The sequence below is a fragment of the Gaeumannomyces tritici genome (genome assembly GCF_000145635.1).
Source record: "Gaeumannomyces tritici R3-111a-1 unplaced genomic scaffold supercont2.5, whole genome shotgun sequence".
Classification (NCBI taxonomy): Eukaryota; Fungi; Ascomycota; class Sordariomycetes; order Magnaporthales; family Magnaporthaceae; genus Gaeumannomyces; species Gaeumannomyces tritici.
In genome coordinates, this window is record NW_008804549.1 from 3436649 (window position 1) to 3453555 (window position 16907).

General features: G+C 55.5%; 8 protein-coding genes across 9 annotated transcripts; 3 read left to right on the forward strand and 5 right to left on the reverse strand.

Moving 5' to 3' along the window:
- Window positions 1-60: 60 nt before the first annotated feature.
- GGTG_10112 (hypothetical protein) lies at window positions 61-1490 on the reverse strand. Its single transcript, XM_009227975.1, has one exon. It carries the CDS (start codon window positions 1013-1015, stop codon window positions 107-109), a length of 909 nt encoding a protein of 302 aa, XP_009226239.1. The 5' UTR covers window positions 1016-1490; the 3' UTR covers window positions 61-106.
- A 208-nt stretch (window positions 1491-1698) lies between these two features.
- GGTG_10113 (hypothetical protein) lies at window positions 1699-2793 on the reverse strand (the record flags this gene model as incomplete). The annotated part of the gene is made up of 1 exon (XM_009227976.1): window positions 1699-2793. One exon carries the CDS (start codon window positions 2791-2793, stop codon window positions 1699-1701), a length of 1095 nt encoding a protein of 364 aa, XP_009226240.1.
- Window positions 2794-3669: 876 nt separating this feature from the next.
- GGTG_10114 (hypothetical protein) lies at window positions 3670-4749 on the reverse strand. The gene has a single exon (XM_009227977.1). The coding sequence runs from the start codon at window positions 4558-4560 to the stop codon at window positions 3940-3942; it is 621 nt and encodes a 206-aa protein (XP_009226241.1). The 5' UTR covers window positions 4561-4749; the 3' UTR covers window positions 3670-3939.
- A 322-nt stretch (window positions 4750-5071) lies between these two features.
- GGTG_10115 (ankyrin repeat domain-containing protein) lies at window positions 5072-7767 on the forward strand (the record flags this gene model as incomplete). Its single annotated transcript, XM_009227978.1, has 3 exons — window positions 5072-5270; window positions 5371-7124; window positions 7263-7767. 3 exons carry the CDS (start codon window positions 5072-5074, stop codon window positions 7458-7460), a joined length of 2151 nt encoding a protein of 716 aa, XP_009226242.1. The 3' UTR covers window positions 7461-7767.
- On the reverse strand, window positions 7745-10647 carry GGTG_10116 (hypothetical protein; the record flags this gene model as incomplete). The annotated part of the gene is made up of 3 exons (XM_009227979.1): window positions 7745-7976; window positions 8039-8279; window positions 8745-10647. 3 exons carry the CDS (start codon window positions 10645-10647, stop codon window positions 7745-7747), a joined length of 2376 nt encoding a protein of 791 aa, XP_009226243.1.
- An 817-nt stretch (window positions 10648-11464) lies between these two features.
- Window positions 11465-12546, forward strand: GGTG_10117 (the record flags this gene model as incomplete). 2 transcript variants are annotated; one of them, XM_009227981.1, is made up of 2 exons in its annotated part: window positions 11465-12017; window positions 12231-12546. In XM_009227981.1, the coding sequence occupies 2 exons, from the start codon at window positions 11505-11507 to the stop codon at window positions 12426-12428; spliced, it is 711 nt and encodes a 236-aa protein (XP_009226245.1). The 2 variants fall into 2 exon arrangements, with proteins under 2 accessions (XP_009226245.1, XP_009226244.1); XM_009227980.1 differs by having other exon boundaries at window positions 11505-12428.
- On the reverse strand, window positions 12521-14232 carry GGTG_10118 (hypothetical protein; the record flags this gene model as incomplete). The annotated part of the gene is made up of 3 exons (XM_009227982.1): window positions 13745-14232; window positions 13288-13684; window positions 12521-13083 (listed from the first exon to the last, which is right to left on the reverse strand). The coding sequence occupies exons 1-3, from the start codon at window positions 14120-14122 to the stop codon at window positions 12521-12523; spliced, it is 1338 nt and encodes a 445-aa protein (XP_009226246.1). The 5' UTR covers window positions 14123-14232.
- Window positions 14233-14691: 459 nt separating this feature from the next.
- Window positions 14692-16666, forward strand: GGTG_10119 (hypothetical protein). The gene is made up of 6 exons (XM_009227983.1): window positions 14692-14763; window positions 14902-15151; window positions 15292-15616; window positions 15719-15789; window positions 15908-15978; window positions 16081-16666. Exons 2-6 carry the CDS (start codon window positions 14933-14935, stop codon window positions 16151-16153), a joined length of 759 nt encoding a protein of 252 aa, XP_009226247.1. The 5' UTR covers window positions 14692-14763; window positions 14902-14932; the 3' UTR covers window positions 16154-16666.
- The last annotated feature ends 241 nt before the right edge of the window (window positions 16667-16907 follow it).

Below are 16907 nucleotides of genomic sequence, written 5' to 3' on the forward strand. Positions count from 1 at the left end.
CAAACCAGTGAGGGCTGAACTAGTACTCAGGTGGGTGACCACTGGGGAATCCTCGGTGTTGTATGTTTTTGCCGTTTTTGGCCATTTTTCCATAATTCCAGATACGCTAATTACCCCTTTCTTTTTTGCCTGGGCCGAAAAACACCTTTCGTGTGGACCTCCATATTCTAACGCACATTGGACGGACCCAAGACAGCGAAAGAAGCAGAACAAAAACGAGCAAGGGCACGGAGGCCGCCCAGTAGAGCCAGGTGCGGCCCCCTTGGACGGAGAAGTACTCGGACATGCTGAAGAGGCCGCACACGTACGACAGCGGCAGGAAGACGAGCGCGACGAGCGTCAGCTGCTTGACGTGCAGCGCCTCCTCGGCCGCCCGCTTGGCGTCCTCGAGTTGGATCGCCATCGTCAGCGTCGGCACCATCCCCTCCAGCACGCCCCTGTACTCCCCGATCTGCCGCGCCACGTGGTCGACATCCTGTGTCAGCGCGTCCCACTTCTTCCTCAGGTCCTTTCCGTCCTCGGCGCGGGGTTGGTGCTGCTCGAGGAACCACTTGATGGCTTTGGTCCTGGCGGCGCCCAGCTGCCCCCTGCGGCGCCAGCTGTTGAGTAGTTTGATCGGGTGCTCTGGGTGGTTGATGTCGGTGATGTCGGATATCTTCTTTTGGAGGGACTTGGTCGAGTACTCGAACAGTTTCACGTAGCGGCCCATGAGGAGCGAGTACATGGCCCACTCGCTGCATATGACCCTGATGGGGTGGAGTGAGAGCTGCAGCAGTATTGACTGCTCGGTCAAGGTTCCTGGGCCGACGCCTGTCTTGACAAGCTCTTCGGCTATTTCGCGTGCGAGGGATGGTGCTCGGTGGGCGGGAGAGGTCCGCTGGGCCGGCTGACTTGGGCCGGACGGCGAAGAGGCGGGAAAGGAGTCAAGTTTGCTGTAGTTTTCCCGGAATGATCTGAACTTCCTTGTCCTGGGTGGGGATGCCGAGGGATTTGGAGTCGAGGCTATAAGGACCATACTTGCGACATGGCCTTTATAGGTTCGATCGGCTTGATGAAGACTAAGGACAAGGGCGCCCACCTGGACTGCACCAGCCTTCGTGAGCTGGACAAGTTGCTGGAGCGGAGACTTGAGGAGGCGCAGGCTACACTGGCCCCCGAGGAGCTTTTGCCACAGGACGGCGAGGCTTTGCGACAGCGTGTTCGCTCGGAGGTTCCTCCGGAGTATCACGACCTCCTGGGCGTTTTCAGCAAGGTGGAATCCGACCAACTGCCCCCGTTGCGATCAGGCGTTGACCACCGGATAAAGCTGGATCCTGGAACCGACCCGAAGGACCTTAAATACTCACCTTTGTACAAGATGTCCTTGGGAGAGCTCGAAGCGTGCAAGGCTTATCTGAAGGAGAACCTATATAAGTGTCATGGCACATAGCCCCGGTAGGGCTTGGTGCCAGGTAGGCCCACTAATGGAGCCCAGCCTTGCAACGCACAGCCTTTCCATTTATTCCTCAACTCTAGATAGCCAATACAGCCAGGAGGGTTTGTTGCAACCCGGCCTCTTCGCCCTCGTTGGTGCCGTGACAACGGTCTTGATGAGAACAGTCGGCTCAACCGGATAGCAAGACATATTAAAGGCAATGAAACGAATCTAATTTGCCAAGCGCTTTATAGCAATCTCATCCATACCGTCAAGCGCTCGCGCTACCCGAAATGCACGGTTCCTAAGAAAGTAGCCCCAGGAAGCTGGTTGCCACTGCCTTTGCTGGTGTTCACAGTACCACCAGGCGCATTGACTTGGTCGCCGCCATAGTTATAGAAAGATGAGCCAACTGGCCCGTGGATCTGTGCTTCTGTCGACGGAGGCTGGCTAGCCGCCGAATCCCTTGCTTGATCTCGCCATCTTGTCAGCTCGCCGAGCAGCCTCTTAAATCCGTTGTCTTCGGCTGAGCTGTACTTCCCCATATCGCGATGACCGGCGTGAACGCTGAAAGAACTGTACCCCTCAAGGGTGGCCGATTCCTTAGACACGACCGTGACAGTTCTTCCTAAGACGGACGAGGGCAGCCCCTCAAAGACGCATGTGACCTCAAGAGCCCTGCCAGCCTCACGCTGTTCGCGCACCATGGCCCAGAAGTCGCGTTGGATGGTTTCAAGGAGCTGATCATCCGGCTGCAGGATCGCCAGCAGCGACCTGTTCGCAGACTTAACGAGGCCCAGCGCCGAAGCGGACAAGTTGGCCCAGTACGCCAGCCAGGAACCCCTGTGAGGGGTGCCCATAAATAGGACGCCCTTGGTGTGCTCGAAGATGCTGCGCAAATGGGGCTCGGGGTTGTTCCGCGATAAAAGGATGGCCTCTTTGCAGACGAGGCCACCCAAGCTGTGGGCGACGAAGACGAGAGGGCGAGACGACGCGCCGCAGCGGGCCCTGTCCGACGTCAGGTCGCCAAGGAGGTTCGCAGCATGGTCCACCAGCCGGGTCAAGGCGGCAACGCCCTTTCGCACGACGCACGCGTCGTAGCCGTACACGAGAATGCGGGCGTCCTCGAGCTTGGACGGGAGGAGCGTCTTCGGCCAGGGCGCGGACTGTCGGTCGGCGGTCCAGGTTCTCTCGCGATCGCCGTTTAGGCCGTGGACAAAGCAGATGTCGATCGCGGCGTCGGGGCCGCCATACAGAACCTTGATTCCCTCAGGGAAAAGGACGGTCGGCAACTCCTCGGAGCTGGAGTCTGAGTTGGGCAATGCAAGCGGAACGGGCCGGGTGTTGCGCCTCCGTAGCCTCCGTAGCAGTCCCCACATGGTCGGAGCAAGGTGGGTTCAGTCGATACCAAAAGATTAAAGTCGCGCCTTGCCCCTGACGGCGTGCCTGGCGGAATGAAACAATGACTGGTTTGTCGCCAAGCCGTGGATGGCCTTGACGCGTTAACTCGTGCCTTGTTAGACGCTCGCGAAACGGAGGAACGTGTGCGGGTAGCTAGGGCACGACGGTTGTTTATGGCTGGCGGCAAGCTATTATTCTACTCGCGGTGCCACAGCCACGGCCCTAACTTGCTCTCATTATGCACCCGAATGGAGCCTACCGCAGAGAGCTACCATTGAAATTGCAAAGCCGCTATCCGCATAGGCCGCGACGCCTGCGAAAGCTGCAGAAGTTTCCGCCCAGTGCCTAGCACATGGATAGAATCCACTGGGTGGGTAGTTACTCATATCTCGTGAGATTTTTTAGCCGAACCTGCTCCCGTACGGATCGGCAACTCGGCACGCCCGATGAGTTTTTCGCTATGCATTTCGGCGTCGGCTGTAAGAGGCGTAATATTAGCGGCGGAGTGTGAGAAGACACAGAAGGATACGTCCCAGTACACCATTGGTTCCCTTTTTCTGCGTATTCCGTGCTAGCTGACCGGCTTATCGGGGCACTTTCGGGTATTGCCTGGACAGCCAGCTGCTACGTAGGGCGCCGTTCCGCTTGCAGTTAGGAGTTCTTGTCAGCCTAGTCTCCAGTTATGCTCTTATAATAGCAGCACGATCTCGACAGGATTCACCGTACATGCTTCCGTAATTGTACTCTCAACGATAAAACACCACAAGCAAAAGGGTTGGAAGTCCGCAGCGGCCTGCCACGTCTCCTCAGGTCAGATCGGGAGCTGAGCCCCGCGAGCTGCGGGAGACGCTACCCCGCAGTTGCCCCACAAGATGGAGGGGCCGCGACCGCATCCTTCGAACCCTGTCACGGCACCAACGAGGGCGAAGAGGGCGGGCTGCAACAACCCTCCTGGTTGAATTGGCTAGCTACCTGATTAAGGAACAAAAAGGAAAGATTGTGCGTTGCACCTGTCCGGATCGATTGCTTTAGGTAAGGCAATTGTTGAGGTAACAGTGTATAAATGGGCCTGCCTGGAAACAAGCCCTGCCAGGGCTACGTGCCATAACAACCGTTTTCCCAGGTTAGTTGCCAAAACTCACAGACCCAGAGAAAGTAGCCCCGGGAAAGTGATTGCCGGCGCCTTCACTGCGATTTACGGTACCGCTAGGAGCATTGATTTGGTCGCGGCCCCGGTTGGTGAAGTTGGTGAAGTTATGGCCCGCTTCCTCCGTTGGCATTGATGGCTCCATCTTTGACAGCTTGGCCACCGCGTCGCGCAATTCCATAACCAAGGTTTCCATCGCTGCCTTCATCGCATCGTCCTCGGCTAGTTCACATATTCCCTTCATCATCCCCACAGTCAGGACTTCCACCGTGCTTCCCTTGTTCTGTTCCACAGCCGCTTTGTAACGGTCAAACCCCGAGCCCTCCGGCGCTTGAGCGGCCTCCTTGAAAATGCCCTCAGACAGCTTCGCCTTGGTGCGGCACGCCTCAACTAACACTGCGGTCTTTTCGGTTGGCTTGCGGCCGCCAAGGTTCAAGTTGGCAGCCTGGAGAGCCTGCCGAACAAGACCTTGGCCTCGGCCCGCTTCGTGGAAGGCCTCTCGGAGGCTTTTGTCATTATTAACAGAGCTGTAGTAGTTTGCCGCGGCTTCGACGGCGCTGATCGTGTCCGCGAACAAGTTGCTGACCGTGTCCGCCATCCCTCCACGGAAGAGGACTTGATGGTTTAAATGGCTGGATTCTGATGGCTCTTGTTTGACGGATCGTACGCGAAAAGCAAGCGAAGGAGAAGCTTGGAACTAAATAAAACAGGAAGTGCCGGAAAATCTCTCACCATGTAAGCATTCTGCATCCAACCCAACTCAGCTGCAGGCGGTGTGATATTGGGCTTCAAGCGCGCCGCCTTCTGCATAAAGGACCCAATAGGAAACAAAAATACGCCATTTGCAAATGCGTCTAGCGATGAGCCGTGCCAGCGACGACGGCTCCCACCCCGCCAACACCGAAGCGGCTTTCAGCCCCAACCTGTAGTTTGATATCTAGGACCATGCACACTTTTAGTTTTATCCTGATCCCCGCCGTGCCTTTTTTGAACATCTATATCAAAGTACGGGACACATCCTTTGGCATTTCGATTAAGAAAATCCCGCCCTCCAAAGTAGCCTGCCACTCTGCGGTTAGGGAGCCGAGCCCCGCGAGCAAGCGGGGACGATGGAGGGGCATCCTTCGAACCCGCACGCCGGCCGCGACCAAATCAACGCGCCTGGCGGTACCGTGAACAATAGCGGCGGCCCCGGCATCCACCTTCCCGGGGCTACGATCCATGGGTCTGTATCCATTAATTGCTCAGGACCCCCCCATGAAAACCCCCAGGTCGACGAGGCTACTACGCGTTCTTCGGAAAAAAAAGGTTCGTACTGCCATTCGCCTAACTTCCATCCCACACTCTCATCACATCAGGACCTCCTTTACCCGAAAGTCGCCGCAAAACTAACGGCTAACGAGCACAGCCTGCCTCCGCTCTCTCGGCTTCAGCGACATCGACGCTCGGCAGCACGATATAGCTCCTGCGTATCCAGGCACATGCGACTGGCTGTTCGACACCGCCCAGTTCCGGAAATGGCGCGACCGCGCCGACCTACCAGCCCACAATGGTGTGCTCTGGATCAAGGGCAAACCGGGCGCGGGCAAGTCGACCCTGATGAAGCATGCTCTGCGCCACTGCGAGGAGGTTTTCGACGACCACCTGATCGTGACATATTTCTTCAATGCTCGAGGCGAAATTTTCGAAAAGACGCCTCTAGGCATGCTGCGGTCGATCGTATACCAGCTCCTCGACAAAGACGACACGCTGTACGAACGATTCCTCCCCATCTACGAGAAGCAGAGGGTGTGTAAGGAAGGGGAGTGGGCGTGGTCACGAGCACAACTGGAGGATTTCATACGCTCGGTGGTCAACAAGCGGCAGTCGAAGCCACTCCTCCTCCTTATCGACGCGCTCGACGAGTGTGACAACCGAGATGTTCGAGATGTTGTCGACTTCCTTGAGATTTTAAGCATTAATGCCGTCCAAGTCGGTGTTACGCTAAGGACCTGCCTTTCCAGCCGCCATTATCCCAACGTCAGCATGAGGAAGACTTTAGAGTTGACCGTGGAGGCGAGCGCAGAGCACGAAATGGATATTGTTACATATATCAAACGGAGGCTAGAAGGGCACGATAACGACATTAAGGCCAAGGTTTGGAGGAAAGCAGGCGGCATCTTCATGTGGGTCGTTATTGTGGTGTCGCTGCTCAACCGAGCCTACAACGACGGCCGTTTGGAGGCCATGCACAAAGCACTCGAGGAGGTGCCAGCCAATCTCGAGGAGGTGTTCAACAAGCTCCTAAGCAAAAACGATCCGAATAAGGCCGAGACGATACGTATGCTCCAGTGGGTACTGCTCAGTCAGCGGCCGCTGAATCCCGAAGAGCTTTTTTTCGCCGAGCTAGCGGGAACGGCTCCGGAGTACAGTGGGCCGTGGAACCGATCAAAGATCACCATGACCACCATCCAACGACGCATCACCGCCTCGTCCAAGGGCCTCATTGAGGCGCGAATAGGATACCCAAAGTCTGTGCAATTCATTCATTTATCGGTTAACGACTTCCTGTTTCGGAACAAGAGATTGCAGACGCTGGATCCGACGCTGGAACCAGACCCGATCAGTGCCAGCCACGGGAAACTGTGGGATCGCTGCCGATCCTTTATCCAGCAACTAGACATTGTCTTAACTAGCGAGCAGCATATAAGGCAGTTAAGCAAGGACTATCCATTTCTGCAGTATGCAGCGAGCTATATGTTCGACCACGCAGAGAAGGCGCTGTCCGGAGAGACAATGCAACAGGAGATTGCACGATGGCTGCGCATGGGAAATAACTGGTTTGGATGGTGGAAGATATTTTTCTCGACGGTCAACGGTCATTCATACTTGGAGCGTAATATGGATGCAGGACTCCTTTACGTATTATCGCTTCGTGGTTACCGAAAGCTAGTCACCGTTATTCTAGCAGGAGGCAGCGCCGACGTCAACGCGCAGGGGGGCAATTACGGCAACGCCCTTCACGCGGCTTCGGCAAACGGCCACGAAAACGTCGCCCGGCTCCTGCTGGACGCGGGGGCCGACGTTAACGCGCAGGGGGGCAATTACGGCAACGCCCTTTACGCGGCTTCGGCAAACGGCTACGAAAACGTTGCCCGGCTCCTGCTAAACGCGGGGGCCGACGTTAACGCGCAAAGGGGGCAATTACGGCAACGCCCTTTACGCGGCTTCGGTACACGGCCACGAAAACGTTGCCCGGCTCCTGCTGGACGCGGGGGCCGACGTTAACGCGCAAGGGGCGACTACGGCAACGCCCTTCAGGCGGCTTCGGTACACGGCTACAAAAACGTTGCCCGGCTCCTACTAGACGCGGGGGCCGACGTTAACGCGCAGGGGGGCTATTACGGCAATGCCCTTTACGCGGCTTCGGCAGGCGGCCACGAAGACGTCACCCGGCTCCTGCTGGACGCGGGGGCCAATGCCGAGAGTTTGACGTGTATTAGGGTCGAATTAAACTAGCGTCCCGACTCGGAATCGAACTCGGGAGGTGATTAGTGGTTACTACTATGTGCGGGAGCCCGAAACCCCAACCACTCGTGGAGTGGCGTGGCGTCTTATTTGCATTATGTTATCACGGCCATTACGGCTTCCTATTTATGAAGGCATTTTAAAGTCGCTCAGACCCGGGGTGCATGGCCCGTCCTGGCTAAGGTGTTTGCCCACCTTGCCTGAGCTGACTACTCCCTGGTGTATCTGCCGCAGCCAACTTGCTGAGCCTTCCAATCTCAAATTCTATCAGCCTCTCAACGTGGGCATCCGTAACCCAAAAGCCGTGGCGTCATCGAATTGTGACTGTTCTGCCAGGGTTGTATTCCAAAGTTGAAGTTTTTGTGATCGCCCGTGATCTTCAGGGTATCGGCCTCGACTAGCTGGACCGTATGGCCCTCGCGCGATCGAAGGCATCGTCGGCGCGCCGGGGGCGGCGCCTTGTCAACACCGGCATCAGGGTTCTCTAAACCCATTGCCAGCATGGTCCTGTGTGGAATACGATCAAGGCTCAGCTCGATATTCAGATGGAGAAGCACATCTGCCATGACCTTTCGAGAGCCATACTTTTGTCGCAGTTTTTGAAGCGGCCGTTGTCGTGGCTCGGCCTGACCCTCCTGGCTGGATTGGCCAAACCCGCGTTCAGCCGTACTGAATGGGTCTGCTCTGCCGGGCGCTGCCATTGGCGCCATAGGTTGGGGATAACCGAGGCAACAGATGCCTGGCAGGATTCTTCAGATTCCGGCTCGAATGCCTGTTCGAGACGTGAAAAGGGGGCCACGTCGAGGAATTCTGCTAGGGCGGGAAGGAAATGGTGTTGGAACTAGGTAACCTTGTTTTTGCTGACCTTTCCTAGGTTCTTCATCCCCTCACACCCATAAACAACATTCGAAAAGTAACTATAGGAAAGGTTAAAAAAATGAAATAGATTGGTAGCATTGGCTTGTATAATACATAACGTTTGGCTGCTTGCCTGTTTAGAATTGATTTGTTCCGGACGTGGCATCGTTCAGCAACGGTCCCGCATCGGCGTTCTTGCATCCCTTCGCTCCAGTCCGAATCCCCAGGCCTAAGAGTCTAATCCAAGCGATCGTAAACACGAATAGAACTCTTTCCAGTCATTTGCCGTTGACAAGACGATACCTGTAGCCATATTCATGAACAATGTTGGATACGACGCTCCGTAGTTTCGAGTCAGTGTCGCGCAGAGAAGCAGCGCATTCGACAAAAGCGTGACGTTCCTCTCTAAATTCCCACCTAACTCTAGGACGAATTCGCAAAGCGGTTGTAGGAGATACCGAGTCTTGATCTCAAAGATAGCTTGGGTGACATCATCAACCCGAGGTGTGAACCTCACATTGATTGACTTTTCGTCGATCTCATACGCGATGTCCTCTGTAGCTGGAAGAATATCCGCGTATAGCGTCTCGAAGAAGATATCGTTGTAGAAGGGCTTGGCAAGATCAAGCAGGATGGCGTGGAAGCCTGCCACTTCGTGGTCGAGATAGATAATCTCACGGCTGTTGTCTGGTGAAGAACTCGGCGAGATCATGACGTTCGCTCCGTGGGCATCCCCGAGCCCGAATGCGATAGGGCAAGTCTGCATCTGAGTCGACTGTGGATGGAGTACCTCGAGGGCATTGCGGAAAAGCGTGCGCAGTGATGGATAGACAGCGCCATTGACCTTCCAAGGTAGAGCGAGGAATTTTTCCATGGGGATAGATTTCCCGGAAATGTAAAATCCGTCGCGGTAGAACTCGGTAAACCTCGCGTCGTCGGCCACTCGCGATCTTAAGAAGCGCTGGATTCCCTCGTTAGGAGGTACCGTCTGCTTCTTTCCTTCCATTCCACCTAGGCAGGTCCGGTATGCGCGTAGTGTGTCTTCTGCTTTCACCATCTCTGTGTAGAGTAGCAGTTCGAGTGAAGGCCAGTGGCTGCGACCGCCGTGAATGAAAGACATTCTAAGCTCTGCTTCCGTGATGCCGTCGAAGAACGGGTACAGAAGATTACCAGAAGATGTGAGCCGAGGGATATGAATTCGGGGATAGTAAATGGCCGCGGTTGTTGCTCCCGAGATTTCCTGGAGTTGGTGTCGTGATTGCTTGGCGAAAAGTTTCGTCTCATCTCCTTCGACCGCGGGGACCAGCACCTCGTAGGTGGAGGAGTTGGAGGAGAAGACAGAATGTGGCCGTTGATGTGACTGAAACAGCCCTTGCTGAACAAGATGGAAAACGACCAGAGGCACCCGTTTCGCTCTCTCGGAGAAGTCCTGAACAACCAATTCGTGTGTGGTATTCGTCGTGCCATAGAGGAAACTCGCGTTTTTGGGAAAGCAAGGGCAAACGCAACTGGGTCGCGGAAGGGTGAGAGGGTCGAGTCGGTTCAAATCGGAGAGCTCCTTCGACAGCCAGTCTATGAAGTCAGTCGAGAATCGCGTGTGCCTGGCGAAGGACTGTATTGTTGCGTGCCTTTGGGTGGCTGCCGAGTAAGATGACAGTATCCGGCTCTTGATTTGTCGGCCGTAGGAAAGGTTGCCGAAAAGGCAAGTTCCTGAAACGATAAGGTCGGCAGTGACACCGAACGAGGCAGAGGAACTCTTGTGTCCATGAACACAAGCCGTAGGAGGCGATTGGTAAACCAGTTGATCGTGAAGGACCAGCAGTCCGGAAGGAAGTCGAGTTGCTTGTTGTACGCGAGAAATCTTCGCAGTACCAAGATCGTCTGCCGGGTATACCCTCTTGTCTTTGTAGGATAGGATGTTGAGTGTAGACTTTGGGCCCCAAAAGTACTCGAGGCTGAGTACCTTAACAGACCGTTTGGAGTGTGTCTCGGTAAAGCCGGCAATTCTGAGAGCGTCAAACTCATCCCAGAGAGGGGAAGACGGTTCGGGCACGCTGAATTCTGGCATCTCTTCCGTTGCGATGCCCAAGAGCGCTAACAGATCCCGGCGTCTCTGGTTCACCAGAGTGAAGATATCGAGTTTGGTGCGAACAACAATGACGCCATCCCAGTCGGCATGATGATTCTCGGGGTTGCCTTTGGCGGAATATAAGTTGCTGCCTCCCAAAAAGATGGCGAGAATGGCTGGTAGGGCAGGGACGCGATTCAAATCAACGAACGCCCTCCCCACTTGGAGGAAATCAAAGCGAGGAGATGTCATCAGTACGTAGCAAGGCGAGTTTCTGCGTGATGGGGTGACTTGAGCAGTTCGAGCGTGGCTGGCTGCGAGGTCGATTTATGTCTAGGGAAATCTAGGAGGGCGCCAGGCCGGGTCTTGATCACGAGGCGGGAGCCATGGCCGCTGGTTGTAGCCGGTCAGGCCGTGGCCTCACTTGTACCACGGCGACAACCAATGGAGGCACCAGGCCAGGTCCAGGCCGGGTCCAGGCCGCGAGGCGAAACGCGGCCATTGGTCGTAGCCCAACATACTACTGCTGCCTACGGTACTTAACGGGCCAACAACTCACCCGTGCCACGGCGGCAATCAAGGCCTCGCGAGAATAAAAGTGCCGAGCTAGGCCGGGGGCAAGAGGCGGAGCGGTCGTTGGCCGTGGCGCTTGACGACCAAGATGAGCAGCATACTGGTCGGTCTACCACCATATAATTTCAGGAAACCCCTACCTCTTCTCTTCTCCGGATAGAATTCTTCTTTCAGCTTCAGGACACTAGCAAATCGACGTCTTCATTGACCAGCTATCCACCGCGGCACTCTGTCTTGGCACACTCTCCCTCCTTCGCAACATGGTGTTCACCATCTCACTCAACAGGCCTGACAATGTCGGGAAGACGACGCAGCTTGAACTCCTTCCGACCCACTTTACGATATCCAAGATTGGCGGTCTTCACGACAGTGACGAGACGATAGCCGAGTTGCATCGTCAAGGTCGCCTGAAGGAGTGGTGGTGGGGTTCGACGCCTGTGGAGTTTGTTTCTACGATTTTTGGGGCTTTAGCCCGCAGATATCGGAATGCGACAAGAAAGAAAGGAGACGTGGTTGTCTTTGATCGAGGCATTAACATGTTCGAGGCTGTCGCGGTCGCGGTCATTGCCATGAAGGACGAGGATGGGGATCTGGCCAATGCCCGAAGAATCCTTGACGGAATCCTGGACAAGCATGGCCTTCGTCTTCCAACAGAGAACCTGGCAGTTCTCATACAGCATGGGAAGACGCTGGATGAATCAGTTCGAATCACCATGAGCCGGGAAAGCAGCCCCGACGACAAAAGGTACAACCGGTACCAACGGTTGCTTCAATCTGAACTGCGGAGACAAGAGCTCGCGGGGGCATACCAGCACACTATTCACGTCACCGCAACCGACAGCATTGGATGCGTCCAGGATCGGCTTCGCAAATTCCTCCTCGAAAAGACAGCCAATCCGCTCTTTCAACCGACTATGCATCATCTGGTCGGCATCTACGCATTCGGCGGGCTCTCCGAGTGTGGCAAAAGCACCATTGCCGAAGCCTTTTGCGCCATTTTCGGGACGAAGCAGGCATTCCGGGCCAAGATTGCCTACTTCAACAATACGGTAAGTGAGGCGCTCGGGCTGTCAGTTTACGACATGTCGGAAAAGGAGCAAGCGCTGTACCTGTTCCACGAGCTTGACCGGTTCCAGAGAAGCCACTACTGGCTTCGGCTGCTCACCATCGAGAGCCTCCACCGCGACTCCGTCACCAAACATCTCAAGTTGTGGCTAGGCGAGAAATTCCAGATCGTGTTCATTGACGCATGCGAGAGCCAGCGACGAGAGAGATCGCTGGTACCTTTGGAGCAACTGACCAGGAACGACGGGGCGAAACTGGAAAGGGGCGCCATGAACATACGGTCGTACGCAGATCTCGTGCTGGACAATAATGGACCACTTTCAGAGTCCATCTCTACACTGATGTCATTTTCGGAGGGCAAGGGCTTGGTACCGGGGAATGCTAGCGTGGTGTGAAGGGTTTGCCGTGAATGATTAAACGGAGGCTCGAGGAGTTCGGATGCTAGGAGATAACTACAAGACGCAAGACGATAGAACATTCTACCACATCAGGTTGACTCCGTGTATGTGTTCTCCACGAGTTCGATGGCTTTCTTGACCATCTCGCGATCCATCTGGAACGTCAACTTGTCCAGAACTTCCGTGTAGTTGTGAAATTCCACCGCGTATCTGTCCCCCTCGGGCGCTTCCCCTGCTGGCGTCTCCTCGTCCACGGCAGCGACAAACCACCAAATGAGCTTGATTTGACTCTCACCGAGGCGGCGGACTTGTAGGGTAAAAGGCTCGCAAATACTGGTGTAAAAGCGCGCCTGGTCGTCCAACTGCTCGGTTTCCACCGCTGGCGGGGCACGAGTGTGCATATTCAAAGGAAGGAGGCGACAGGCGAAGCCGGTCTCTTCGGTGACCTCGCGCAGGGCTGTTACCTGGCGAGCCTCTCCGCAGTTGCGCCGTCCCTTGGCCAGCACATATTCGTCACGCTCCAGAATATGAAGCACGCAGACCTCCCGGGAAGAGAGACGGAATAGAACTGCGCCCACACTCTCGACGAATGCCTCGGACGTGTACTGCTCCGATTCAAAACGAGACTCGGCCATGGCGGGAGTCCTGATTGCTAGTTGTCAATATAGATGCATTCGTTAAAACTAGGGAACGCAGATGGCTTACTTACCTTGATCCTGGATTAGCCTGACGTGTGGAGTGTGCGCATCGGAAGTGAGATGAGATGCTTTTGTTGAAAAATTTTCCGATGTTGGTGGTGGGCGCTAGGTTGGTGGGCGCTAGGTTGGTGGGCGCTAGGTTGGCTGGTGCCTCCTACCCCTTCTCAGGGCAGGACTTCCGGCTTGCCTGGCTTGGGTCCAGAGAGGCCCAGAGGTGCTACGACCATACCAGGAAGGCGGGGCAGGGAGCCAGGACGGAGGGTTACAGGATAAGGTTAGGTAAGCAAAGCGGGCAGCAAGAAGGGGGATGTCGGCCAAAGGCGGGCCGCTAAGGTAGAGCAACTTGGCTTGGGACCCGGGATTGGCGATGTCTAGGTCGCCCGTGATGGGCTTGAAGCAGCCCACAACGACGCTCAGCAGGCTCACGCCGTCCAAAGGGTTCGGCTTGGGCGGTTTCCCCGTCATGGTGGCGGCGAGGAGGAGCTTGATCCTTTTGGCCAACACTGCCGCCGAGGAGATGGAGCCACTGGCATTGGCGATGTCGCCTTGCGCAGACTATGGTGTCTCGTCATCAGTTGCTGAGAAAACCGGCAATAATCGTCGATCGCAACATACCTTGGCGGCCTCTGCAGCGGCACCTTGATCAATCTTGGGGATCGCCTGGACTGCGCCATTGAGAGCCGTACAGAACGCGTCCGAGTCCGAGGCGTTCGGGGCAAGGGTTGTAAGGACGTTTGCATACGCCGAACATGAGCGGAAGGCTTCAACGGGGGTGGCGGAAAGTGTGTTGACGGACGTGGAGGCAGAATTAAGCTGAGAAAAAGCGGACTCGGACGGTGAGGAACTGCCATCCGCAGTAGTAACCACAAAGGGGTTGCTCTTGATATCTCTGATACACTCAAGCGCCGTCTGTAGGTTGATGGTGCAGTCCCCCACGCCTTCAAAGCCGTAAGGGGCCAGCGTCTTGTACTCGGCAGGTGCTGCGCTGGGCATTGTGGCTAGTATGAGGAGGTATCAGCTATAAATGAGGGGGTAAATGAGACAAGGAGGAGATAGAGGGGTTAAGAAGAGGGGTAAGGGATGCGTTGAAGAGTTGTTTGAAGTAATGATCAGGAGTCCAGTCCGGATTTTGTCTGAGGAGCGCTTGGGAGGGAACTGGCCTGGGTTTGAGAGCTGGAGAGGGTGTGAGATCAGGCCCTCACCCTTTTCACTAGCTCCTATTCTTCGGCCACCTCCTCCTTCTCCGACATATTCTCTTTTCCCTTCCTCGAGAACCTCAAGGCGGCCGAGAATGCCGGATCTGGCAGCGAGGCCGACAAGAGGATCGCAGCTGCCGGTCTCGGAAGCACTCGCCAGATGTTTCTAGAGGGCAGTCCAACTTCCTGGCCTGGACCGATTTTGAAAAGCAGCCATGCCGAAACCTCATCGGCTATGCTACTGTTACCAGCACCCTAGCGCGCTCGCAGACCCCTTCTAAGTGAGCTCCACTAACATAGTTCGTACTCAGGCGAATAACACTGACATACAATTCTTTTATCATTTTTCAAGCCTGGCGGACTCTGTTGGCCCTGTCGTGGCCAAGTATGCGGGCCAGATCGATGCCAAGAATGCTGAGAAGGCAGACCTATTCAAGCGTGAGTTCCAGGCTGACGAGCCTGATAAGAGATGGCTGTCTAGGGATACGAAAGACATGGACAACCTATGCTGACTTTCCATTCCCCCCTGGCTTTACTTGTTGAGCAGCTTACTAACCTCATAGCTTTAAAACACAGACTTGTTATAGATCCGCGAAAGGTGTCTGTTATGAGGAAACTGGCGAGCTCGCCGGCGGTGGCCAGCAGATACACGGCAGCTCTCACGTCCCAGATGATAGCCTCCAAGGCCGAGGCTGTTCCGTCCGAGTTCATGTCTGAGGCTATGGTAGCAGAGAGCACCACTGCCGATGACGACCAGAAGGCGCAAGAGGATCTAGAAAAGATGATTGACTATCTAGGGCAAGTGGCTTTTCCCTCCACCGACATTGTGCGTGCCTCGGTACTAACGCTCTCTTTAGACCGCCTACCGAGGTCCAAGAAGCCCTGGAGAAGCTGGCTGGCGAATGCAAGGGCATCATCCATACCTTTTCCAACGTTCTCCAGGCCCCCTACACAGACTAGCTGCAGATCCTGAACCCCTTCAAGACCAAGGACACTCCGGACGAGAAGGACAACCTGACGATCCGTGACATTGTTCTCCGGTTCCAGGCCGTGAGTCTCCTTTCTGTCCCACATGCCAAGCACCAAGACAACACAAGGTTCGGCCAGAAGTGGAAGCTGTGCCAGGACAACCTCGAGAACGAAATCAACAAGTTCAAGCAGGGCACCGACAGCGCCCGCAACGCGCTGGAGACGCAGCGCGGGCAGTACACAAAGACCGCCGTCATGGGCGTGCTCGAGATCTTTGGCGCCCTGGCTCTGTTCGCCATCGCCGCCTTTACCATGCCCTACGGTAGGCTTGGCCCTTGGGACTTTTTTTTCTCTCTTTCTTTCCATGACCGCCAACTCCTCGGCTCCCCGGGTATAACAGTTATTAACTCTTTCTGCACTTTAGGCCTGCTCGCTATCGGCGCGGGTGGATATCTCTTGTACAAGGGAATCAAGGACTTGACAAGCCTTGCAGGCGTGAGTCCCTCAAAATCCATTAGATGCCTCCTCCCACTCATTCCCCTTCCTGTCTTCCTCGTCGGGGGAATATGTTGGCTGATCTCGATTGTTCTCCTCCAATCTTGGGTAAAACCAGATCGACGCTGCCATCGAAAGGTTCAAGAGCGCAGCCAACACCGCCGATACCACCAACAAGAACCTTACAGTGTAAGTTCCAACCCATCACCCAAAAGATGACGGCCTCTGAGAAGAGCTCGCGACCGAAGCATGACCACCCGACTGACATGCCTGCCCAAACCCCCCTATCAGCCTTCGTGAGCCCTTGCAGAAAGTGGCCGATGCCGTCGCCAAGGTCATCACCATCTGGGACGCCATCGCCTAGAACCTGATCAACATCCAAACGTTTGTGGGCGTCTGGTCGAGCCCCAAGGTCTTCATCGCGTCGGTGGGCTCCGTCACCACGGAATGGGGCAAGGTCAAGGACAACTGCATAGCCTACATCGGCGTCATCAGTGGGGGCACACCGGCGTGATGGTGGCAGATTTGGACGATGGCCTCGCCATATATACTTTGTTTGGACATGGCAGAGGCATCCGTGGCTACGCGCGCACAAACAAGAGTCGGGCGCGGGGCTGGTACTAGGCGGCGGAGTCTGCGCTCGGATGGGCGTACGATAGCGACGAGGTCGGCAGAGCCTGGCTGTACAACACGCTCCGTTGACATTTCCACACTGGGAGGGACCTCGGTCACGGGCCGGGTCCTATTTATTACAGAACATGCTCAAAGGCTTATGGTTGACGGGAACGCTGGGCCTGTATGCTGAGGCACACTGAATAAAAAATGAGGCGGCAGATCCAAGCTTCTTTTTGGTTCAACCGTTGATTCGATTATCTAGACACCAGCCATGCCCTGACTCCAAGCTAGAGAATGGCTCCGCGACTGAGACGTGAACCAAATATCGACCCAATCATGGTCGGAAGATAGTGGAGCGGAGAAAGTCTAGGTAGAGCAGACATGAACTTGCGCTCGAGTATGTATGTAGCTATCGGACGCTTAAGTGAGTCGCAAGCGAGAAGAAGAGGAGGGACAGAGAAACGCGCGCGGGAAGAAAACCGAGTCAGGCAATCGCGATTAAA

Coding starts and splice junctions, on each gene's coding strand:
- GGTG_10114 (XM_009227977.1), bottom strand. CDS start 4,560: ATGGCGGACACGGTCAGCAACTTGTTCGCGGACACGATCAGCGCCGTC.
- GGTG_10112 (XM_009227975.1), bottom strand. CDS start 1,015: ATGGTCCTTATAGCCTCGACTCCAAATCCCTCGGCATCCCCACCCAGG.
- GGTG_10119 (XM_009227983.1), top strand. CDS start 14,933: ATGAGGAAACTGGCGAGCTCGCCGGCGGTGGCCAGCAGATACACGGCA. Junction 15,152..15,291: donor CTTTTCCCTCCACCGACATT/GTGCGTGCCTCG, acceptor GACTAGCTGCAG/ATCCTGAACCCCTTCAAGAC. Junction 15,790..15,907: donor ACTTGACAAGCCTTGCAGGC/GTGAGTCCCTCA, acceptor GGGTAAAACCAG/ATCGACGCTGCCATCGAAAG.